General features: G+C 41.7%; 1 protein-coding gene across 1 annotated transcript in view; it reads left to right on the top strand.

Annotated features, from left to right (window-relative positions):
* Positions 1 to 2,616: 2,616 nt before the first annotated feature.
* Positions 2,617 to 26,390, top strand: part of GASK1B (golgi associated kinase 1B) — a 45,168-nt gene continuing 21,394 nt past the window's right edge. The window contains exons 1-3 of the mRNA XM_037058286.1: positions 2,617 to 2,769; positions 4,027 to 5,170; positions 19,459 to 19,673. Of these exons, the coding sequence (XP_036914181.1) occupies positions 4,261 to 5,170; positions 19,459 to 19,673 (1,125 nt within the window). The 5' untranslated portion in view covers positions 2,617 to 2,769; positions 4,027 to 4,260. The remainder of the gene's footprint in view (positions 2,770 to 4,026; positions 5,171 to 19,458; positions 19,674 to 26,390) is intronic.

Genomic DNA, 26,390 nt, shown 5'->3' with positions numbered 1-26,390 from the left:
TATCTCACAGAATAATACTGGGTTGGCCAAAAAAGTTTGTTTGTTCTTTTTCCCCTATGATGGCTCTAGTAGTGCTTGGCTGTCTTTAACTTCCTTTGAAACAATTTTGTTAGATTTTGATTGTGACAGCTGTCATACCAGCATGCGTTTTAAAAAGAACTTATCAAAACTGGTGAATTTTTTGTGTAATCATTTTAATATTAAAGACAGAAGAAAATACGCATTCTCAGCACATTATGCTTTATTATTTCAAGAAACGTGAAAATGCAACTGAAATGCAAAAATAGAATGGTTTGTGCAGTGTATGGAGAAGGCACTGTGACTGATTGAATGTGTCAAAGGTAGTTTGCAAAGTTTCATGCTGGAGATTTCTCGCTCCACAGTTGGGTAGACCAGATTGAGATACTAATTAAGAACTGTCAACATGATACCACGTGGGAGATAGCTGACATACTCAAAATATCCAAATCAATAAAGTTATTGGTGAAAATGAAAAATGTGTACTGTATTTTTAGGACCATAAGATGCACCAGACCATAAAAATGCACATAGGTTTTAGAGGAGGAAAATAGTAAAAAAAAATTTGAAGCAAAAAATGTGGTAAGATATTTAATAACATAAATAACATAGGCTGCCGTCCCCTGCACCCACAGCAAGCCAAGTATGCTACATTGGGACTATAAGATGCACCCTCATTTTCCTCCAAAAATATGGCATTTTATTTCACAGAAAAAAACTGTACAGACTTATTGGCCAACCCAGGACGTGCAAATATCTCCACCACTGTTTGCCTATAGTTCTTTCCCGGGGTTTGAATCTACAGGGCTGGGTGGGGTGGGGATGGGGGGGTGAACAGGGTACGTGATATTAACACAGTCTGCCTTTTCTACTCCTGGTTCTCTACCAATTCATAAAACACACAGGTATAGTTACCGCACCCCAGCAACGGACCAGACAGGCCACACGTCTGAATTGCAGTGAGGGACACAACTGAGTCTCAAAACTACTAGATATGAAGGAAATAAGGACCCCACGTTTCTCTCTACCTCTTTGAAGGTGTTCGATTATAACCCCAGTGCATTTCTGATGTGCCAGATTTAATCTAGAGTAACCAGAGTCTTCCTTTTTTAAAAAGTACTCTGCAGCCTATTTCTTTTACTCAGACTATGCCTTAGGTGAGGAGAGGAGAGATAATTTGTAGCCAAAGAATCAAGACAGTTTTATCCAATCTTTATTCCTCTCCACAGGCTGAAAATCACTGTTGCTTGGGTTATTCCATCCTAAGCCAAGAATGACTTGGGCTAGGTGTCCCTCCTGGTTCCGTGTGTGTGTGTGTGTGTGTGTGTGTGTGTGTGTGTGTGTGGTCAGGGAGCGGGGATGGGAAGCAGAACGTTGAGCCCTTCATCACCCACAGCTGAAATAGAGAAGTTTGGTTTCCTAGACTGTCCAGAGGCATACAGAAGGGTAAAAACCCATGGCCTTATTATCATTCCCTCACCACTATCTCATTTAACCATCAGAGAAGCTGACGAGGTAAGTGGTGTTAATAAATCGTCTCTTAGAGATGGAAAGTGAAGATTAGAGAGGTCAAATTACTTGCCACAAGGGACTTGAGCTAGTCAGTGAAGGCGGGAAGCTTCTAACCAAGGCTTTCTCCCTCTGGAGTCCCCTCTCTGAACATTATAGCCTTCAGCCTCCACTAATCCCTTTCTTGTTTGCAAGGGGAAGCAATGCATTGCTGTTCTTCTAAAAAAGAGATATTTGGTGGGAGAGGAAGGGAGTGAAAAGTCATTCAACCAAATTTACTAAGTCATATAATTCTTATCTAAATCCTAAGCATTTTCCACTAAAAAAGTTGCTTTATAAACGGTTAGCAGAGGCCCCTGCTTTTCAAAGCTGGCTTCTGCCCAAGGTGTACTTTTAATTTTTAAAGAGTCAGGTCATTTATTATTTTCAATATGTGAAAACAGTAAGGTAGTTATAATAAAACAGCTCTCTCACGGTTTCCTTTCAAGAAGTTAGCATTTACTGTCTAGCAAATAAGTCTGTGCTCATGAAAGTGTGCTTTAAGAGTTTTGGAGCACAAAGAAAGTTGCTTCCATGCTTGAACTGGTAAAAAGCTCATCCCAAATCAACAGGCACTTCTAGGCTCAGTCCATACTGGAATTGCACCTCCTCTCTCCCCCAGGTGGCAGGATGTTTACAGAGGAACAGAGTTCTGAGTTTTGAGAGCGCTAAAGTAACAGTTCTATTATAATTTTCATCACTTTATCACTTGGAAGTTTATTCCTTCCTTCTCTATAGATTACAACTCCTTTGCTTTGTAAAATGTATTTTTAGCATTGTATACCATACTCTGATCTCTTACACACACCCTGGTATCACAAACTTCTTTTCCGGGGGGGAAAACAATACTACCCCCTTCCTGCCTTCTGATTCTATTGGCCAAAAGAACAAGCCTTAGTGAGGCCCGGAGGTCATCCACCCCTGCCTTTGTGCCAGGACAAGCAAACTACCTAAGCCAATTACTAACCGGTTTTTAAAAAAAACCTCCAATCAGAGAGAATCCATGACTTTTTTTTTTTTTTTGTGAACTGTTGCTCCATTCAACTGCACACTCTAAAAGTCTTTCCCTATCTATGTGCACCCTTATCTCACTGTTCTATTTTTTTCCTCATTTGCGTTAACCCTTTCTCACCTTTTTTGAACCTCCAGGCCTCCTTAGAAGTGAGAGACAAAGGTTTTTCTGCAAATGGTCGAGACGGTAAGGTGAGTTGTAAAACCTAGGAACCCTGGTGCTTTAATCCCCAGCTAAGTGGGATGGACAGCGGGGTGGGGTGGTAGCATTCCTCATTTTTTAAGGTATTTGTTCTGCGGCTAAGCAAACACTCTCAATTCAATCCTGAGACTGACGCTTTTGAGTCTGTTTCCAAACAGGACACTAGAGGGCACCCAGGGGTTAAAAATAAGTGGAAAATTACTTGAATGAAAACTGCTCTGTACGGCATTTGCTTTTGCAGAATTTAAAATTAAAGTTTATTTTCTAAACAATTAAAAAATTCCTCTCTAAAATTGGGATATAAGCAACCAGTGTGCAAGCAACTGGACTTGTTTTGTTTTGGTGTTTAGGGTTTTTTTTTTTTTTTTTTTTTTTTTGCTTTGTAATCAGTAGTTTTCAAGGGAGCTTTTAAAGCCGAGCTGAAATATTTGAAATGAGGAACACTCTTGACCATGAAATATGTTCTACTTACATGCCTCAGCCTTTAAAAGTTCTTTGCATTAGAGTCGGGGATTACAGTGTTTCTGGAGCCAAACGTGGGGCCAGCTGTGTAAGTAAGGTTGCTTATGGTTTCTTCTTCTTTTTAATAACATGAGAAAAAAAACAGCACAAGAGATCTTTTTATTTTCTTTTAGCTGATTTGGGAGGAAAGAAAAGGAATAAAAAGCAGTCGGATTTGTGTATTGTGTTTCTGTGTGGGTAGGTGGCAATAAATGTAACTGCTTTTAACTTATATGGGTATTTTTGGCTTTTTATCACAATAACTAGTAATGTAAAATAATGGAACATTATGAAGAAACATTGTAGTGTTAGATTAAGAGAATGTATTTCTGAACTTGAATGCTGGTTATTTAATTAACTAATTAGTGCAGGATTTAAAAAATCAATATGGAATAGCTGTAGATTTTTTTTAAAACCCATCCATTACTTCTTTTTAATTATTTCTGAATTTCAAAAAGGAAAAGACTGGATTTGTCAAATTTTAATGCTTTTTCTTTAGAATCAAATTAAGTGACTCTAGTTATAAGTTATACAATATTCTTGGATTTTTGTGGCTTGTTCTCACTAGTTTATACTGACTATCAATTTATATGCCTATCTTGTTTCTAGTTTTTACACTTCATTAAAAAAACATTTAGTGGTGATATTTATGAAAGGAAAGAGTCACTTTTTCCCTTTAGTCTTGTAGAGGAACCTAACTAGCATGAGGCTGTGACTCAGTTAACTCTGTTTCCATTCATTCCCAGGAACAAGCCGTACTGCTCCTTGGGGAGGCTGATGGGAGCTTAAAAGGCTTGTTGTGGCGGGTGTCACAAACATTCCCAACCCCATCACCAACCCTTTACTTCCATCTCTGTCCACTGTAAACCACTTAGACATCTACACGAAGGCGACAGCTGGATTCAGGAAACCATGCATCATGTCACCAGGAGACGACTGCAGACTTTAAACTGTGTTCAACATGTGGATGCGGCGGAGAAATGACCTGTCCAGACAAGCCAGGGAAGCTCATAAACTGGTTCATCTGCTCTCTTTGCGTCCCACGGGTGTGTAAACTCTGGAGCAGCCGCCGTCCAAGGACCCGGAGGAACCTTCTGCTGGGCACTGCCTGTGCCATCTACCTGGGCTTCCTAGTAAGCCAGGTGGGGCGCGCATCGCTCCAGCACAGACCCACCGCGGAAAGGGGGCCCCACAAGAGCCGAGACCCTGCCGAGGAACCCTTCCCTGAGATACCCTTGGATGGCACCCTGGCCCCTCCAGAGACCCAGGACAATGAATCCACCCTGCAGCCCAATGTGGTGTACATTACCCTACGCTCCAGGCGAAGCAAACCCGCCAATATCCGTGGCACAGTGAAACCGAAGCGTAGGAAGAAGTATGCAGTGGTGTCTGCAGCTCCGGGGCAGGAGGCTTTGGTGGGACCATCCCTTCAGCCACAGGAAGCTGCAAGGGCAGCTGATGCTGACCTGCCCAGCTATGTCCAGAGAGGAAATCTGGCCAACGTTGGGGAAAAACACTGGAGATTGATACGGGGTCCAGGAGTGCGAGTTGGGGGTTCAGATTTACAGGTGCCGAAGGCCAGGGAGAGCAACATCAGGATCTACAGCGAGAGCGCCCCCTCATGGCTGAGCAAAGAAGACATCCGTAGAATGCGACTGTTGGCGGATGGTGCTGTGGCGGGCTTCCAGCCACTGTCCTCAAACAGCCAAGTGCGCTTGCTGTTGTTCGAGGGGAGTGTCGCTGGCTCTGTGCCTGGCTGCGGCCCTAGCCCCTGCGGGCTGGTCAAGCAGCCTTTGGACATGAGTGAGGTGTTTGCCTTCCACCTGGACAGGATCCTGGGGCTCAACAGGACCCTGCCTTCTGTGAGCAGGAAATCAGAGTTCATCCAAGGTAACAGCTTCACATGCTTCGGTCTTTGCAGCTGTTGGGGTTTGGGCTTGATTTTCTCTTTTCTCTCACTCTCTTTTTCTAAACGATTTTCTCCTCCCACGTTTCACATTTGGACAGCAGCAGCAGCGTCTCTTTCCATATGCTTGGCATTCTTCATTTTCCCAGCTTTGGGAGGATAGGAGAGTTTCAGGGAAATGCTGTACTCAGCATGCCTACAGTGTATCAACTTTGCTCCCCATTTCCCTTACCGCACTTCCCAGTGGCTTATTTAATCTAATTAAAGCCAATGGCAATTTGCATGATGAGGAAAGGAAGCCAGGGTGGAGGCAAAGATCTTGTTGACAGACATATTATTAGGCAGGTTATTATGGAAGTAAGCAAAATTTTGTTTGTTTCCCAAAGTAAGAGGGAAGTAAGTGGGTTATCTCTCTTCAGCAGATGGAATCTTTTTAAGAAGCCCAGAACCAGACCACATCAGATTTAAATTCTTGATTTTTTACAATGGATTTAACTCCTTTATTTAACAAAGAAAATGAGACAAAAATAGGTTATTTGCTCAGTATATCTGTTGCCTAGCCATATAGTCTTTTAAGTCCATGACAGTGGTTTATTAAGCCTGGTTTCCAAGAACCTTTCAGATGACAAACATTCTGGAAGTTCTGAGTATGTAGCCAGTCACTTCTGTTGCAGGCAAAGGGCTGGTCTGTGGCCGTGCACTTGCATTTAATGGATATCCTCCGAGTCTGGAGGCTCTTCCAAGGTTTGAATACAAACTAGAGTGAGTCAATGGCTTTGGTTTAAAAGCAGAAGATTCCCAGAAGTTGCTACTATGAATCTATGCTTGCTTAAAAGGCTAAAAAGGACTCTGAAGAAGTTGTAAACTCACAGGTTTTTCCTTATTCCCTGTCACCATGAACTTCAGTATTTTAGTGAGATTCCCATGGAGTCTAGACTGGAATGGATTAAAACTCTTGGCAGTGGCTGAGAACTAAACTGGATTTCCAGTGGCTTTAGGATTATAATTTAATGTCAGAATTGGTACTTCTTGCAACACCAGTGACTTACTTCAATAGATTTGACAGTTCTTGTTTACCCTGGTTCACATCTGAGTGCTTCAGATTCATAGGTAATGTTTTAATGTCCCAAGTTCACAAAATAGTCTATCATGATTTTGGGAATGTTTGAGTGATAGCCTCACAGACTTTTCATCGACGGCTGGTAAAAGCGAAAGCTATTTTTTATTGCATGTTCACTGTTTGCGCAGCACTGTACTAACTGACTCGGGTAGTTCATACATGCATTGATTCCGATGGTTCTCACGTGGAGCAATGCGATGAGGTCGTCACTGTTATTATTTCCATTTAGTAAATGAGAAAATTGAGGCTTGTTTAGGCAAAGTAATTGACTCCTACAGCTTACGTTAATGACAAAGCTAGGTTTCAAGCCTAGGCCCAGCAAACTTTGAAACATAAGCTCTTCACCATTTGGCTTGGGTGACTATTACTTATTTCTCGAACTGGAACACCCTGGAGTAAAAAAAGATTTAGGTGGGCACTGAGGCTGTCTTGGGCCAAGGAGGGCATACAGTCATCCTTGTTATGTTATACTGCGCTTCCTTTTTATGTCGTCATAGGATTGTGAGAATACATTTGGTAGCACAGTGCCCTGATATGTCCTTTACCTTCCTGAGGTGCTCCCAGAGGGAGTTGGCAGAGTAGCGGGTGGGAGCTGAGGCCCATCACTTTGTATTATAATTCTTGTCTACTAATCTGTTCCTTCCTACTAGCCTCTAGGTTTGTGAAGGCAGAGGTATTTCCTATCTTGCTTATTATTGCCTTTATAGATCCTAGTGGAGAGTCTGGCACATAGTAAGTGCTCAGTAAATGTTTTTAAATAATTCAGGAATGCATTCTTGGCCTGTTTCACTGGCTCAGAACAGTGAATCTATATTTATCCTCAGCTTCCAATACTCAGGACAAGTGCTACTGATTTTGGTCCCAAGTCCAGACCAGGATTTCTCCTGGAGGATCTTATTAAGAGGTCATTGTCGAGGTGATGGAAAAGGTCTTTGGCATCCTCTGTGTAATTTAAATAATGAAGTGTATGGAGCTTTTTCTAACGAAGCCCAGCGGTATGGTCTGCTGCCCTTACACTATAATGTAATTTGATAAAGAGTCTTTTTATAGTAGGAACAAGAAGATTTAGTTTATGTATATATTTCTCTGATGATCTTTTAATCTTTTCATGTCTAGGAGATTGGGTAGCTAGCAAATCCTGTAAGTTATCTTCTCTAAATGTTGTTTCTGTTCTCTATTGATTAACACTTGTGGAAATGAAGTCATACCTGGTATGAAGAACAAGAACTAATCTGTATTGTTAGTTGAATATAGATATTTGGCTTATCTCAGTTAACCTTTCCAAGAAGCCTGTGCAGTAGACCTTTTTTTTACCTCAATTTTGACATGAAGGAAAAGTCATAAGAAGACAGCTGAAATTCAAACCCTTGTTTTATAACTTGCAAGTCTTTCTTATTTTCACCAATCTTCTTTCCTCAACAAATCATTTAAGGGGCCTTAAGGTATGTCTCCTTTCTCCATCACCATGACCCGTTAGTATATTTAGTTATTTAATATAAGTAGAAACGGATGATTTGCTCACTGGTACACAGATACCGGCTGCTATGGAAACCTCTTTTTTTTTTTCCTGAAGGAAACAACAGTTTTGATTATAGCAAGAGTGATATTGACGTTACTGTGTAATGGGCACCGTTTTAAGTACTGTGTGTGCTTATCTCATAAAAATTTTACAAGGTGGGTGTACTATGAGAGACATTTTGTGGATGTGGACATAGAGGCCCAGAGTAATTAAGTACGTACCTTGCTCAGCGTCATATAAATTGCCTGGCTGTAGAATGGGCATGTATTGTAATATGCAAAAGGTGATGTAAGAGAATCAGATACTATGATTTGAATGACTTCCTTGCCCCCAGTCTCTCAGATGGAGCTTTCTGTTGATTCAGTCAGTCCACGGACAAATAGTCCCAGTTATAAAGTTTATCTTCAGGTGGCTTTTGTTTGTTTGTTTGTTTTTTAACTTAGTGAAATCGACACGGGCTATCCAATCAGCGTAGAGCAGTCAGCGCAGGTTAGTCTGAGATAGGTTCTTGATTGTATCACAAGGAATTTTAGTTGATTCTTCTTGAATGTATGTGAATTTAGTGGAGGTACTGGCTTTGTATTGTTCAGCAGACCCTTTTCTGACAGGTGTTAGTTATCCCAAAGATAACCCAGAAAATAAGAAGGGTGGATGTGGGGGAGGGCAAGGTTATAATTACATAGGATGCCTGCAGTATGCTGCACTGCAAAATCCAGCAATTATCCTTGGAGCAGAGTCTCATCCTCTGCATGTCTTTGCAGGAAATGCAGAAGTATTTTGAAATGTAGCATCAAAGGGCTTAAAAACCCCACACTTGCAATAATGAAGTCTTCAATTATGACGTTATAAATTCTCCAGTGCCTATACTACATTTATGTTTTTGTCTACCAAATCACTGAACACTCCTGCACAACAGATAGTATCAATGCTATAAATATGGGCATCCCGAGGCTCAGCATGGTTATGAAATTTGCCTAAGGACACATAGCTAGTGAGTAGTGGAACTGGGATTTGTACCCACCTCTGTGTGATACTAAATCCTCCTCCTGTTGCTTTGCTTCACCTGCTCTACCTCTCAACTATAACTCGATATAATCATGGGGCAGTGACAAAAATGTGCAAAGGTAAGCATGGCGATTTCCGATTTTCCACCCTGCCAACATTTCTATTTAATGTTCCCTTTCAGTCGAACGATTTAACGTTGATAATATATCCATGAGATTTTTATTTTTGTTTTTTGTTTTTAATGTGAGCCAGCGACGACCAGATTTCCTTGCTTGAACGAAAACGATCACATGCGTGCTAATGTCACCGAACATATTGGCATGTTTTCTGCCAAACCATCCTTGAGAGAGTCATAAATCATTACCAAGGTCACGAGATACTGGGTGGTGCTGGTGTATCTAGATAATTATTTCAACAAGATCTTTTAAAGCATTTGTCTAAAACAAGACAGATGGACTGTGTCTATGTTAAAGTCAAGAGCATAGGAAAATCCCACACTGCTCTGTGATCTTCAATTGAGCAGCTTTGCCAAAGCTGTCCCTAGCAGCCTGCAGGGTAATGGGAAGGAATCCCGAGGGATACCACTTTGGTAGCATTTAAGCATTGTACTATTGATTGTGCATGCCCCGCGTGGAAGATGCATTCTGTATGCTTTATTTTTAGGATGCTGCTTTATTGCCACAGAGCTGTCGTAGTGAATTAAGGCAGCCTAGTTCCAGGAATTCTGTCTGTCAAGGCTGCCTAGATGACAAACTGCAGGCATCCCACAAACTTCATTGTAGATCCCAAGTTGCTCACTGTTTTCCAACTTGTGCCGCCTCTTGTTATTATGAAGCAGGAGAAATACACAGTCTCTTCCACGCTGGAGCAGCTCCGTGAGTCGCTGGCGCTGCTGCGGGTTCCGGAGCAGAGGGATGGCAGCTGTGTGTTTCATGTTGTTTCCGCTGTCGGGCAAGGGGGACAGGGGCATTTTGTGGGGAGTTACAAGGATAACCCAGGTGCCCTCACCACTTGGAAACACACACAGACTGCGAGATCCTGGAACTCTTAGACATATGTGCATACTTTCTTACAATGTTTATTTGGGAGCACAGGAATCATGTTTTATTTTTTAAAATTGGGATTGAAAACCCATTGTGTTCTGTAGTCAGAAAAGCCCGAAGGGCATTTCTTTAGCCATCCAACTGAGCCGGTCAGCTCAATGCTTTCATTCCTCAGCAAACACAAGTGTTCTGAGCATCTGCGCCCGGCAGCTCTGCGCCAGTGTCTACTTGTCAGCTCATCACATACCTTCATAGACAGAGAAGGGCACCCTGGCAACTTTCTCTGTGTGTCTCTGCCACTTGTGCCCTGACCTCACCCAGGCTGGCACCGAGGGACGATGGATGGATGAAGGAGCTCACAATATAGAGGATGCGTGGGCCTCAGCTACATGCAAGTTGTTCCCTTCGTGTTTACTTGAACTATAGCATCACCTTTATCTTTTTTTCTTTTAGGAAATATTTATTGAGCACCTGCTATGTGCCAGCTGTGGTTGGGGGGCATGGCGGGAAACAGTCAAGAATCCATGTCGCGGTGGAATTGACACTAGTTGGTCATGTGAGAGTTCAGTGGCCTGGAGGGAATCTTCTTTTTGCCACTGATTTCAGGATTCACTCAACACTAGGCTGATGACCTTCAAGGTCATGACCTTTCCATTAGAACTGAATCTGTTGCTGTCTCAGTCCCTAAGGACAACACAAGTGTGGGAGGACTAGACAGGATCCAGGGCTCCCTCACACCTCAGGTCATGGGCAAATATTGGTGTTTCGGTCTAGTTCAGCTGTGATCGATAACATTTACTTTCCACGTGTGAGGCACTGCTCTAGGCATGAGGAAGAAGCCGTGTAGTCTTTAATTCTCACAGCTGTGTAGTTAAGCGCATGGACAGGTGTATTAGTTTGCCAGGGCTGCCGTCAGAGATACCACAGACTGTGTAGCTTAAACAACAGAAATTTGTTTTCTCACAGTACTGGAGGCCAGAAGTTCAGGATCAAGGTGTCCGTATGTTTGATTTCTTCCAAGACCTCTCCCCTTGGCTCACGGGGGACCATCCTGTTGCTGTGCCCTCCCACAGCTTGTCCCCTGTGTCTGTGGGATCTCATCTCCTCTTCTTATAAGGATGGCAGGCACATGGGACTAGGGCCCACCGTGATGGCTTCATTTTGAAATTACTTCTTTAAAGGGCCTATTTCCAAATACGGGCACATTCTCAGCTACTGCGGGCTAGAGCTTCAACATGGGAACTTTGAGAGGACAGAATTCAGCCCATAACTGGCAGTCTAGACTCCTTGAGTTCAAATCCTGGTGCCACTACTTGATAGCTGTGTGACCTAGGACGGTTCATCTCTTTGTACCTTATTTCTTTGTTAGTGTAGTAGGGATGATGAAAATAAAAATAATGATGATGATAATTGTGCTTATCTCCTACAGGTGTTATGAAAATTGTGTTGATAGATATGAAATACTTAGAACAGTGTCTAACGCATAGTAACACTCACTGAATGTTACCTTTTATTTTCATCCAGTTTCTAAGCTGATTCAGCTCTTTGTGATGTTTCCTTCGATTTTCTTAGTTTGTTTAAATAGATTGATGTTTACTTGAACGAAATAAAAAGCACCTAAAATTGTCAATTAAAGAAAGTGTTTGGAATGGAAAGTACATAATGCCAGTATCTCATTCGTGGAGTGCCTGGCACTCCACGTTCATGATCTCACTAAATTTTATAACAGCCCCGTACACCAGATAATATTCTTGGATGGATTTTTCTGTGGGAGAAAGTGATGCTCAGAGAAGCACGTAGGTCCCCTAACTGCCCACAGTTGCGTGCAGTGGGACTGGGATGTGATGGCTGTTGGAAGGACTCCGTGGCCTCGTTCCTCACCCCTTGTGGGCACCGTCTTCCATCGGCCCTTCGCGTGGCACATTTCCTCCAAACGGCTGAGGCCTGGGGCTTTTCCAGTTCATCCTACATCCAGATTGCCACCTACTCTCCCTCTGCCTTTGGGTCTGGTCTTTAAATGGAGCCATGTTGCTTACCTGTTTCCCTTCTCATGACAGTGATTTGGTGTCAGGAGGAGAGAGGCTGTGGTGTTCCCACCACCCCCCTTTTCACCGTTCCGGGGTCCCATAGAGCTATGGAGACCTGGACGAGGACAATTGAGCCCAAGCTGGGGAGACCAAGGGTGTGGAAACCTCTGCACTTCCCACCTCTGTTTCTCAAGTTGCTCTCCAACCCTTCCCAATTCACTGAGAGTAAGGACAGTGAAATCATTGCTCACTAGGATATCACACCAACCAAACTTTTAATCAGAGCCCCCATCAACTGTTCCTTAGACCTGAAGGGCTGTAGGAGACACTTGGGGGATTCTGAAAAATTCATTCATTCATTAATCACAACTTTGCATGCCTGCTTTGGCTTAGACATTATGTCAAAAGTTGGAGATCCACAGATGATTTGAAAAGGGTCCCTGTTTTCTCCAAGCTCTCAGTTTAGAGGGCTGGAGAAAGCTAAGCAAACCCATCATGCAAAAGGGGTACCATAAGGACCTCTCTGGAGATATTTTTAGGAGAACTGCTCCCGGTGTGTGTGTGTGTGTGTGTGTGTGTGTGTGTGTGTAAGAGGGTAGGTCGGGGACTGTAAAAAGTTTTAGGAGAGGTAATGTCTGAACTGGTTCTTAAAAGTCACTGTGGGTGGAGTGACATGGAGTAGGTGTAGGAAGGGTAAAAAAATAGAATTGTAAAAAATGAGTGAAGGCAGAGTGTGCTTAGGAAAATGCAAATAGTTCTATAAGAAGGAGATGAAGGTTGTGGGGGGTTGTGGGGGTTTGTGGGTGAGGCTGAGGTAAGATTCAGTTGTGGAGAGTGGGTGGGCTTTATGTCATCTAAGGACCTAGATATTACCTTGCTGGTAACGGGAAATTATTGAAGGGTTTTTAAGATGAGTAGTGATGTAATGAGCTTTGCACTGTGTGAAGGTCACTCTGGTCAGGAATTCATGGTTCCTTTATCTACATGAATAAACAATGAATTGCCCCAAACTGGGCCACCCTGATGTGACCAAAACTTCGTTTGCAAAATGTGACTGTTTGTGGAGCCTGGCACAGTGACAGCATCATCATCACCACCCTTTGATTTCAAATTTGGTTCCTGGTTTTTTTTAATGGAATATTGAGGTAGGAAGCATCTGGAAGTTTCCATTTACACAGTTGAAGTCAAGGGCAGACCTAGAAAGCGGAAGTTCCTGTCGTTAGTCAAGTTTTCAGAACAAAGAAGGACACTTTTTAAATTGGTATCGATGGTTTACATTGTCTAAGTAGTTTGTGATGAAGGAAGTCATAGGACATTCTCCTTGGCTCAGCTCCGCACTTAGCCAACTCCTGTGGAAATACGGAGATTATTTGAACTCAGCTCAACCTAGAGAAAACAAATTTTGAAGTGAAAAACTACTAGATAAGTAAATAGGGTTATTTTTGTTTGTTTGAACAAGGTATTCTAAATCACCCAGAAATGAACTTCTAAGACAAATCTCTATACCCCAAACTTGGCTGGCTATATAGAATCTACACATGTAACATCTGTGGAATTCTGCCTCTTAACTACCTATCCCCTTTTTAAGCCATAAAACCTGAGCATAGGGTTGCCTCTTTTTCGTATTTGACAGTGCTGCCCTTGAAGTATTTCATTGGGTTGTCCCACTGCCCTGCCAGACGGATGTGGCAGGCATTCTTTGCCCCGGAGGGGACCCCGTGCCTGGGTCAGGGTGGCTGGAGGACTTGGCTCAAGTCCTGGGGAGACCATCGATGGAGTCAGGAATGGAATCAACATTATGACTTTTTCCCCTACCCCATGCTCTCAGCTCCTTTTAGCAAAGGGTCTCCTGATTAACTGCGGCATTTCACTACTTTGCTATTCAGAGGCATTGCGTTTCTTCATTTCTTGGCTTTACACGGAGAGCTCGGTTTTTATTTAGTCCTTCGGTTCTTCCTGTCAAAACACTCACTAAACAGGCGAACAGCTCATTCGATCATCATTGTGGACGTGCCCTTATCTGCTCCTGCTGCACTGGAAGCTCTCAAAGAATGGGCTTCCGTTTTCAGCACATGCCTGGCTCCGAACTCTTTTTATCTGAAACTCAGGAACCCACAGGTCCATTTGAGGACAATTAAGGCACAATTGTATATTGTGCCTGTTTATTTATTAGGATGAATAATAAATAAATATTTATTTATTCTATTTATTTATTTTCTATTTATTAGGATGAATGTGTTAACAATACTTAAAACCCCGACTAGGAGTAAAATTTCACCTAATCCTTCACATTTTCTCCACCCTCCAGGCTGTTACAGAACCTCGCATTCCGATTTTCCCAGGGCTCACATTGATGAACTTGTTCACATTCAACAGCTCTGCGCCAAGAGATCTGACCTTCTCATTCACTTCAGTTTAATACTTTCATTGCCAAACCCTACTGCCAAAAAGTAGAGCAGATCGTACTTCAGGGATCACTAACAGCTAGACGCCTGCTACTCTGTCACTGGAGTTTCATCCACATCAGCCGTTGCCTTTATCAGTTAGAGACCTGCGGCACGGAGGTTTCCCTGCGAGGGGCTGGACAGAGGCGATAGAACGCCATGAAATTTGCTCCCTAGAACAGGGACGAGCCCCCCATTGGAGCAGCCCTTGCTTCCTGTAGTGGCTTTTGTAGTTGCTGTTCATGAAGGGGTCTGAGCTGGCCTGTCACTGTCCTTCTTGGCCTTGTTCACAAGAAGGAACTTGGCCCACATGACAGAGAAGAGTTTTGATTTGAGCACTCAGGCCAGTTTTTGCTTAGGTTTGCTCAGTGACAAATACAGACCGACAAGCCCAAGTCATTCCAACATGTTCAACAACCACACACAGTTCAAGAAAACCAGTCAGCCAGTGTTCAAAGTGAAGGGCATTTCATAAAACCAGCCAACGGAGTTCACTCTCAGCGAATTTTCACATGCATCTTCTCAAAAGGATGTCTTTTTTTTTGTGATTTTGAATAGAAAAAAGCAGCTTGGTAGAACTTTGGAATTCAGGGAAAATGTTGAGAGTTGGGGAAAAAATTTGACTGGCAAGTCTCATGTTTAAAGGCAGCTGGATCACCTTTAATTCACTTGAACACCCACGTAGCTTTTAAAACCTGCTTTCTCACCACTCTGACAGTTAGAATTTTACCTCTTCACTGTTGAGATTTCTCTAGAGAGTGCGCATTACTGCATCATTTTGACAAACCTGGATGTGAAGAGATGAATGCGCCTCATCTCTGAAAGATTTCAGGGTAAGTTCCTTTAATCCATTTCCAGTGTTCAGAGGCTATCTTTCTGTCATCCCTTCAGACCTATCAAAGTTCAGTTAATTCTTTTAACAACCATCTGTCATGAAACGTGGAATTCGTGCAGTGGTACTGCTAGGTAGCTGTGGTGGCTAAGAAAGGACCCGGAGCCAGAAAAGTCCAATTAAGGGCTTTTGTTCAAGGTGGGGGGGGGGCACTTTTATTCAGGTGGTCTGGTTCCGACCCGACTTCAGTCCCAGGGAAAGGGCGGAAGGGCCCTTACGGTGTGTGGCAGAGTGTGTCCCCCTGCTGGTCTGCTCCAGGTGTCCTGGGTATCTGATGGGGAAGGCGGATTCTGTAGCAAGCTGGAAGGAGAGGGGAGGGGAGGAGAGAAGAGGGGAGGAGAGAGGATTCTACCAGTTTCCAGCAGCATGCCAGCGACTGTGCCTCAGTTGCTTCTGATATGGTGAATCTCATGGTCAGGTATTTAGCTGGCAATGTATACCTTCTTTGTTCCAGCATAGGCGGTGGGTTAGGTCCATGTTCCAGTACATTCTAACAAGTAATCCTAGCTCTGAGATCTGGAGCCATCCTGACTACTATCAGGATCTCAAGGGCCATTTGGATACTCACTGACCTGAGTATCAAAAGACCCCAGAGCCCCCCATCCTGGGGGCTCATCGTGAAAATTGCTGCTTCCCCTGCCTTTCCGTTGCTTTCTTTAAATCCCGTTTTGCTGAGGTCTGCCGATTCCAGAAGAGCAGGATGATATGTCTTTATGTGAGGGTTTCAAAATATTTTGCTAAGGGAACATGAATGGGTGTAGAGGAAAATAGAATATTAATTGAAAGTCAATTATTTCTTTCAACTGAAAGTTCCCTTTGGCAGTTGGAGAACTTTTTAAAACAAGAGTATAGAAAATGTGCCATTCAAAAAGTGGATGATCTAAAGTACAGAAGTGGTCAATGAAATAACCCGTGTCCTGGTAGACTAGATCAGGGGTTGGTACACTGCAGTCTGTAGAACAAAGAGGGCCCACTGCCTGTTTTTTTGTGTGCTCTGTAAGCTACTTATGGTTTCTAAGACTTTAAATGGTTGAACAAAGAGAATACTGCTACTACGACACTTGAAATAAAGTTTATTGGAGCACGGTCAAGGCCATTTACTGATACGATGTCTTTGCTTTCATGCAACAACAGTTGAGCACCTGAGTAGTTGAATAGCGACAATGCACACTGTTCAAAGTGTGGCCCTCAAAGACTCAGATATTTACTATCTGCCCTTAACCTAGCCTGCTTGACCACTGGACTAGATTACTGCATCATATAGTTAGAGTGACTCTATTTAAAAACATTTCACTGTAAGAGAAATGCTTATGGTACAATAGTTAGTGAAATAATTATAACAAACTGTACATAAAAGATGATCCCAAATAGCTTATTTTCTTGGTATAATTTTTGCCTCTTTTCCCTTGGTGGAAATGTAAGCTTTATGAAAGAAAAAAAATGCATTAATTAATACAAGTCTAGAATAGTGCTTGGTACGTAGTAGATGCATCATAAACAAATAAAGGCCAGTTTAAAACTATAAATTATGTAATTGTACAATGTGTGTGTGTGTGTATATATATATATATATATATATATATATAATTATAGTAAAATCTTCCTGAGATATGCATATATATATCGAGTACCAGGTTGAGAATTTTAAGTGTCTGAACTCCTTTATCCTAAGAAAGTCCTTTAGGAAGGTTCACTTATCACTCTCATTTTGCAGAAGAAAAGAGCAAGGAGAGGTTGTAAACTTGACTAATGTTACAAAGCTAAGAGGTAATGTGACCACAATGGAAAGGTCTGTGTCTGAGCTCTAACTATATCCTATACGTCTTAAATTTCTAAAAACAAAAATTTAACTTTCGCACCTGTCTTTCAGGTGAGAAAGAAAGCGATGGGAAAATACCAGAGGAAAATGCCCAGATAACAGAACAACAACAACAAAAAACTGGGATAGAAAATTACAGTGTTTTTGTTTTCTTAGCTAGACATTTCAGTGTTTTTCGATGATTCTTGAAAAGATTAGGTTTACTTTTAATTACTTTTAAAATAAAAAGCAAATGTTTCTAAAGGAAAGGAAAGACAGCTCAGAGGGTTGTTAATTAACCATTTCAATTGTTTAGGCAAATCGTTTCCTTGTTTTTATGAGGGTCTTAAGAGAATTGGCGAGGAGACCGCGCTGTCCTGTCTCCTGGGTTGACGTGTGGTGTTAACCTTCGGTATCAGGTTTCACCTCCCTGTGAATTCATCCCAGCACTGGGAGTGCAAAGTGCTGTCTGCAACTTGGGTCAGAGACACTGACGGGTAGTGCTTCTTGGTGTTTATCTTCAGAAGTCTGAAGTCCCCTGTCTTTGAAAGCTGTGTTTTGTCTTCTGCTTGTACTTGGTTACACTGGGCTATGTATATCTCCTGCTGCATAATGGACTGTTTTTGCCTTGGATATATTATTATTACTATTTTAAAATTGGCATAATATTTGGAGTACCCTCATTTCAAATTATATTTATGTCTCAGAAGATAATGAGATCCCAGTAGTCCCAAATTATGCAACAAAAAAGAGAAAGAGTGGCAATGTTAAAAATGAAGTTCTTTTTTTATGGTTCATGTTTTTTTTTGTTTTTTTTTTCCTTCTGCTTTTCTCTAAATTGTATGGCAATGACTGTGGCATATTCTCCACAATCTAAAAGGGCTTTTTACATATCCTGGTGTAACTTTCAAGTCTAAGAGGAGAAAGATTTTATTTTATTTTTTAACAAAAATGGAGTACAGGTGATTAGAATGATTAAGTGAAGGCTTTTAAAATTACTGAGGTCACCAAATTCAAGAGCGGTTAGATAAGAACTCTGCAAGAAGGCAGGCAAGCAAGGTGGTAAAATGAAAGCCTTAAACAAAATGGAAAAGTTATATTTTGACAACCTCTTAAGTTATTTCAAAGGGCTTTTAAAAATTCCTTTGTTGTGTCTAGACATTCCACTCATAATTTCAGAGGCTTCTGTTGTCCAGGCCTGCTGAGAGTGAGCCTTGTGGGCTTTTTCAGAGCTTTCTGACTTAGTTATTGGTTTGCTTTTTTCCCCCCAAAGAGCATCATTCTAAATTTTTAGTTAGAAGCAAACCTGTTCAGGGTCATCGCTTGGTGACTTTATTTGGTAGAAATGGGCGCTTGGCAGTGATGTTCCTGGTTTTCAGTGGACCCCGTCATGGTCTTCCCTGTTTACTGTGACTTCTGTCAGGCTTATTCTTTTTATGCACTTCAGCAATGAAATTTCTAAGTCATCAAGGGTGGGACAAGAATAACTTGAGTGACAGATATTTTGGAAAATCATCTGTACACTTGCAGTTGAAGAAATGACATTTGCCTCAGTGCGCTTTGCGAGGTTCTATGTGAGTACGGGATCTATTGCCAAGAGCACTGATGTTTCTACCAAAAAACAAAAACACTCTTGCTTTTTTCCTTTGGAGATTATAGTGACTGGTGTGAACCATACAATTTCACTGTTAAATTTGCCACTTCTAAAAATTCTTCATAATGCGGCTTCAGAAAATCAGACAGTTGTTATTACAAATAGAGAGCAGCTCCACTCAGACACTGAATAGATGATTATAAATGTCTGGAATCTTTCCTTTTTTGTGGTGGCTACTTTTAGGCGTGGAATGAAACCACATTAACCAGAGGACGTCGTTATTGGGGGTTGGTGGGCAATTGTTGCCCATCTATAAAGTGTCTTGCTGAAAAATTTTTTCATTGTCTAACAGTACCTTTCCACTTTATAAGACTTCTCCCGGGAAGCATCACTGAGGTGTAGAATGTTGAAGCCTCAGAAGACCGTGGGATCATAAAGGGGCATCTAATCAAAGTCTCACGTTGGGCAGGGGAGAGAGAGAAGCTGTGAAAACGTACGACTGCCCAAGGGCGTGCCCCGAGCGGTAGCAGGCTAAAAGCGCATTTGTGTCTCCGTTTCCCCAGATGGCCGCCCATGTCCTGTCATTTTCTGGGATTCGTCTTTATCTCCAACCAGTAATGAGACCCACTCTTCTGTGAAGCTCACCNGGGAAGCATCACTGAGGTGTAGAATGTTGAAGCCTCAGAAGACCGTGGGATCATAAAGGGGCATCTAATCAAAGTCTCACATTGGGCAGGGGAGAGAGAGAAGCTGTGAAAACATACGACTGCCCAAGGGCGCGCCCCGAGCGGTAGCAGGCTAAAAGCGCATTTGTGTCTCCGTTTCCCCAGATGGCCGCCCATGTCCTGTCATTTTCTGGGATTCGTCTTTATCTCCAACCAGTAATGAGACCCACTCTTCTGTGAAGCTCACCTGGGGCACTTACCAGAAGTTGCTGCAGCAGAAGTGCTGGCAGAATGGCCGAGCACCCAGGCCTGACCGGGGCTGTACCGCAGTGCATCACCAGGAGTGGTCCAAGGTGGCCCTCTTTGATTTCCTGTTGCAGGTAAGCTCATCGTGTCTAGTAAGTGGTTTTCTAAGATTAGCGCCGAGTTATGTAAGTCTGACGCTAAGGAATTTTCTGCACCTTGAATTTTAACAAAACCAGAGTTTAAGTTCTATAATGCTGTATTTGGTAAGTATGGTACCACATTACACAATTTTATGTCCTTTAGGGCAGGGGTCCCTGAAATCTGGGCCGTGGGCTGGTACTGGTCTGGGCCTGTTAGAAATTGGGTCACACCGCAGGATGAGGTTGAATGTAATGTGCTTGAATCATCCCCAAAACGTTCCCCCCACCCCTCACCCCCAGACCCCAGGTCCGTGGAAATATTGTCTTCCAGGAAACCATTCTCTGGTGCCCAAAAGGTTGGGGGCTGCTGCTTTAGGAAAATATTTAGAAATGTCTCTCAACTCTTTTTATTGATTTCTTAAGAAGCAATTCTTTAGTATTTCAAGTTTGCAATAGTTATATTCACCATGTATAAAAACGTATTGAACTAACCTATGAACAATTTGTTTTTTTAATTCTCACTTGAGGAAATGCTCATTGATTTTAGAGAGAGGGGAAGGAGGGGAGAGAAAGGAAGACAGAAACATCGATGTGAGAGAGAAGCATTGATTAGGCACCACTCACACACACCCTGACAAGGGAGAATCTGCAACACAGGCGCATGTCCTGACCCCAAATCAAACCTGTGACCTTTTGATTCATGGGATAATGCTCCATCAACTGATCCTCACCACTCAGTGCAACCCATCAACAATTCCTCAAAGTGGATAGTCTTACCCCATTTGGAAAGTGGGTAAATTGAAGCTTGGTGAGGTTAAGTAACTAACCCAAGTTCTTAAAACTACGAAAACCTGGAGCTGGGATTCCCTGGGATCTGTCAGTGTGTTAATAGTTGGTCATCTTTCCATCATTTCTCACTGTGTTTCAGCGGTCACCTGGCCACATAGCTCACAGCCAGCATATCCCTTGTTTTCTGTCCAGTAATTTTTTTGCAAATATTTAATTAAGATTAGACCTTAGAGAATAATAAATATTGACCATCTGCATAATTGAGTGACTCAACATTTTATAGGTTTTTTGTAATGCTTAACTCCTTTTGATAAAGATCTCATGACTCTTTCTACCTCTCATTCCAATTACTGCTTTTTTTCTTCCTCCATTAAAAAAAAAAACTGGTTGCCCTGGCTGGTGTGGCTCCGTGGATTGAGCACGGGCCTGCGAACCAGACAATCGCGGTTTGATTCCCAATCAGGGCACATGCCTGGGTTGCAGGCCAGGTCCCTGCAGGGGACTCACAAGAAGCAACCATACATCGATGTTTCTCTTCCTCTCTCCTTTCCTTCCCTTCTAAAGATAAATAAATAAAATATTTAAAAACAAAACAAAACAAAACAAAAACTGGTTTTCTGTTGTTGTATTGTTAATTAGTATTTTGTGGAAATTTAGGACTGTCTTAGGACATTTGCAAAACCTCCTTTTTGTGTATGTGTGGGACATTTCAGGAAGGAGCTAAAGAGGGACAGAAATGTAGGAAGAAAACAAGTTCAGTGCAGAGTCACAGCCTAGAGATTGGAAACTTTCTAGGGGAGAATGATTTATGCGGTCGGTGCCTCAGAGTCACCATCGGGACTGGGCTGGGAAGCGTGGGATTTGGTTTGGCAAGGAGGCAGTCAAGAGTCAGCAAATGCTGTTGAAGAGTCCAGCTGTGAGGCCCAGGCTGGTCGTAATCACCCTCTCCATTTTACAGGTAGGCAAGCTGAGGTGTAAAGAGGTTATTATTAAGAACAGTGATAGGTCTGAGCTCTTACCCTTGCAAGCTAGCAAGTTCGCCAGCCATGTGTTCATGGATGCTAGCAGAAACAAAAGGCTCCCCAGTCAGGCACAAATGACTTCATTACTCATGGCATAGCAGGTGGCAGGAGCGTCATGGTCCTTTGCCCCTCAGGTCCCGGTGGGGTGGTACTGAATGGCTGAATGTTGCATGCGGTGGCGATGTGTCACTGCTCAGAACGCTAAGCTCAGGAAACTCCCAATCTCATTAGAGGCTGCTAGCGAATCTGCTTAAAATTTGCCCCAGAAGGAGACAGTGTCTTTATTATTTCGGTCAGGAAACAAATCTGTCTTCCCTCCCAGAGGGAGACACTTTTTGTATCTTCCAAGGCTGACACTATACTAACATACTTGTACAGATAATGCAGAATAAAACCTGATAGAAGAGCTACAGAAATGCCCCCAAAGAATTGTCTCTCAATAGTTACTAACTTGTTTGGTGTTATGTAGTTCATAAGTTCCCCTAAAGGGATTTCAGCATCTAAGTTTGACTAACTCTAGATTTCATATTTTTAACCATTATTGTGTGACAACTGCCTAGTTATTTTTCGGTTTCTAAAAAAAAGTTGGTGTGATAAAAATGCATTAGCAATAAGAAGGAGAACAAATGGGGACTTCTAGGGTTATGTACTTACTATGTGGCCAGATATTTGGGGAGCGGTCAGCACAGATGCTGAAGTTCCAAGGAGGATGGATAGTAGGTGGATGGAGAGAAAACCTGTGACCCTGGTAGTGAAGTCTTGAGGTTTGTAGCTGATGAACCTAAGAGCTAACCTATATCATATAAGTGGGCAAACCCTTTCAGAAGTTGTGTCTAGTGATATTTGTTCTAATTCTGGAATCTTTAACTAAATCTCATCCTATCCTCCATCTTCATTGTTGAGGGAAGCTACAACTATCATTCAACCACTGAATATGTGTTTTCACAAATCTAGTATGCATTGTACTGTAGAAAACAACCACAGGGGTAACAAAGTCATATAAGATTGTATGCCCTTTGCCCCATCCCGGGTTTGATTTTTTAGAAAACTGTATTTAGTTTGAAAAGTGTAGTGTATAAAACAGAAAGATAGATTTATGTAAGAATGACTGAGCGAAATAATCTAAGTTCTTATTGTTATGAGGTCAAAACAGGGAGCACACTTTGCCATTAAATAGCTAGTGGAGGAGGGAGAGTTTGAGCAGCACTGTAGGCATCAAATGATTAAGAGCATAAGGCAAAACATGAGGAGGAACACAGAACTGGCAGCATTCGTATGATATTTGGGGCATCCTAAATATACCATTTGTTTGAAGCAGAGCTATTTAGGGGAGCAGTGATATATTCTGCCTGGAGGGATATGAGAGCACGTGGAGGAACAGAGCTGTTCTCCTAAGATGTGTGTTCATTACCCTGCCTGAGCAAGAGCAGATTCCAGGCGGAGTGCATCGACAGCCTTTGTCATTGTGTCCATTGTCTGTGGTCTTGAAGACAAACATGGGCACATGAATTACTATTATAAATTTTCAACAAAGATAAATATTTCAAATGCTTAAACTAATATTATAATATTAACAATCTAACAATTATACTGTCTTGCTATGCTCCTGGCGCTGTCCCAAGAGCTTGATACTAAGCACTAAGCTATCATTTTATTTAATCTGCATGTCCACCTTATGAATAGACATTATTGTTATTCCTATTTTAGATTTGAGGAAATCTAGGCAAAGAGAAAAGGAATAATGTGGACAGGGTCACATAGCTGGTATGCTATGCTGGTATAGCATAGCTGGTATGCAATAGAACTTGGAGTCAAACTTGAGATCTGGCTTAAGAGACAAACGTCTGAACAGTGCTTTTATTTATTTTATGGGGGAGTATGCCATCATCATCCAATTTTCTAAGTCAGAAATTTGGGAGTCACCTGGATGCTTTGTGATACATACCCTCACATCCATAAAGTGGTATCCTTGATATGGCTTTAGGTGTAACTTCCTTTTAGGTATAACTTATCTACCTTTTAGGTATAACTTATGTTCCTATCTTAGTTCAGGCTTTGTCATTTATTACCTGGATGACTCCCTCCAATCCTCTCACACTGTATGAGCCCAGAGGACCTCTGGCTTGAGATGCTAGGCATCAAGGTGATGCTCCCTGTGCGGCGACCGAGTCTATTGGTAGGCCAGTTCTTTTTGTAGTCTACCCTTTTATTCCTTCTGCCTGGGGGAGGTGGGGGGATTTTTCTTGGTCCTGATAATCCATGAGGATGAGTTCCCTGTACGACTTTCTCAAACCTGTTCAAGTTATGATACTCAGACTGGTGTTTTTAATTTTGACTCTGGTTAAGAAGCCCTGAATCTTGATATCAGAAATTAGTTCTACTATTAAAAGTTAATTTGCTTACTATTTACAAAAGTATATCAAATTATATGAGGATGGCAACTGTGAGAAGGGACTTAAATTTTTTCATGTATCCAACATTTATTTACTTCCCACTATGCAATGGACAAAAGGCTAATTTCCTTTAGATGTTGCAGCTCTTTACGACTTCACTGATAAGGTATAAGAGTGCCCATTTGCCTCTGTCTTGCCAACTTTGGGAAGTTGAAAAGTAATTAATGTTTTTTGCTGATTTTATGGAGGGTAATGGGGTCTTGTTTATATTGCATTATTTCCAGTGCTTTCATTATGAGTGAGATTGAGGGTATACATATTTTCAAATATTGATTATTTGTATTTTGTTTTTTTTTATGATTTGTGCATTCAAATCATTGCCCTTTTATATTGCATTCCATAATATTTTCTCTTTGATTTATAGAAACATTTTGTACAGCATATTATGAACATTTGCCTTTATCAATACTGTATGTGTTATTTTTCTTGCTTTGTTGTTTTTCTTTTGACTTTGCTCGTAGTAGATTTTTCTCTAGAGAAATTTTACACTGTTTAAATAAATCATGTCATAACTGATCATTTTAATTCTTCTATTTAGCATCATACACTGCTTAGAGAGGTGTTTGCTGAGCAAATAAATGAATAAATAAACAAATTGGGCCCTTTTTCATGAGTACCATAATAAGTAGTTATCTTTTTTGTAGTGATCTTGTTTATTAATTCCACTGAATTTTTTTATTTTAAAGTGTGTTGGAGTGTGTTGAATGGATTTTGTGAACAGTCTTAGAGAAGTTATGCCTGGAGCAAAGTAGAGTTACTTGTTCTGTGATGCTGCAGTGAGGGCGAGAGAATACAGAGCCCCGTTGTTTGTTTTCTGTTCACAGCATTCCTTTGGTTTCACCCAGTCCACAAACCTACATTCATCAAGGCCATGCCATTTTACTGGGTCTGGAAAATGTGACAGAGACACAAGTGGCCTTTCATTCATGAAGCGTGGGGGACAAACTTCGTAGACAAAAATTCACTGCTATTATGATGACAAAAGCAGTATTCTAGAGAGCATTTGAGTCTCCAAGATTTGGTCGACTTTCTTTCAAAAGATTATATAAAATAATGAAAAAAGATTTAAGATGCAGAAATCTTGCTCCTTGAACTCAGAGATAGTCTGGAACTGACTTGGGAATGGTTAGGAACTGAAGTTCTGGAGCCAGCCTGATAAACTTGAATCCCAGTTGCCAATACTAATTTTTTAAAAATATTTTATTTACTTATTTTTAGAGAGAGGGGACAGGAAGGAGAAAGAGTGGGAGAGAAACATCAATGTATGGTTGCCTCTCATGGGTCCCCCACTGGGAACCTGGCCTGCAACCCAGACATGTGTCCTGTCTGAGAATCGAACCGGCAACCCTTTGTTTCACAGGCCCGTGCTCAATCCATTGAGCTACACCAGCCAGGGCTAATTTTTTTTAACATTGAGAAGTTACTTAACATTCCTCTGTCTCAGTATCTTCGTCTATAAAATTAGATATAATGCTACAGTTTGTGTAGAGGGCTCTTAGAGGATTCAATACTTTTATACACATAAAGGATTCAGAACAAGCTTGGTATGTAGTAAGGACTCACTGAATATTACATATTAATTAGGAAATTGATCATCTAGCAATAATGATAGAGGTAAATATCAACATAAGACTTAAATGAAATATTTTATCATTACTTTTATTCATTAAGTTGTGTCATTCCCAAATAATTTTATTTTTTTCTACTCTTGTGTACTTTCATACTTATATAACATCTTAACATCTGTAACATCTTAGGATGTTACATTTTAATTATTTTTGACTAATCTGTCTTCTTTTATAAGCCATGAATCTCTCCATGGCGGTGCCTGTCTTATTCAAGTTTGTAAATTTAAAAAAAAAATATGTTATTTATTTATCTTTAGAGGGGGAGGAAAAGAGAGAGGGAAAGAAATATCAATGTATGGTTGCTTCTGCCAAGGACACACAATGTATCTTGTATCCCCTGCCGAGAACTGGCCTGCAACCCAGGCATGTGCCCTGATTGGGAATCGAACCGCCATCCTCTGGTTTGCAGGCCCGAGGTCAGTCCACTGAGCTACACCAGCCAGGGCAAGTTTGTAAATTTTCAATGATCAGCAGCATGTCTGAAAATGTCAGTTACTCATGGCATAGCTTCTTTGATCAATCAAAACCACCTAGTTAGATTAAAATATTAAATGCAAAATGTCAAATTAAAAATGTTAAAAATAGCCCTGGCTGCTGTGGCTCAGTGGATTGAGCACTGGCCTGTGAACTGGAAGGTCACTGGTTTGATTCCCAGTCGGGGCACATGCCTGGGTTGTGGGCCAGGTCCCCAGTTGAGGGCAGCATGAGAGGCATCTGGTTCATGTATCTCTCACACATCGACACATCGATGTTATTCTACCTCTCTTCCTCCCTTCCCCACTCTCTAACAATAAATCAATAAAATCTTTTTTTAAATGT

The sequence above is a fragment of the Sturnira hondurensis genome, unplaced genomic scaffold (assembly GCF_014824575.4).
Source record: "Sturnira hondurensis isolate 20B ecotype Veracruz unplaced genomic scaffold, ASM1482457v3 Scaffold0010128, whole genome shotgun sequence".
NCBI lineage: Eukaryota > Metazoa > Chordata > Mammalia > Chiroptera > Phyllostomidae > Sturnira > Sturnira hondurensis.
This window is presented reverse-complemented; position numbering and strand designations above follow the sequence as displayed.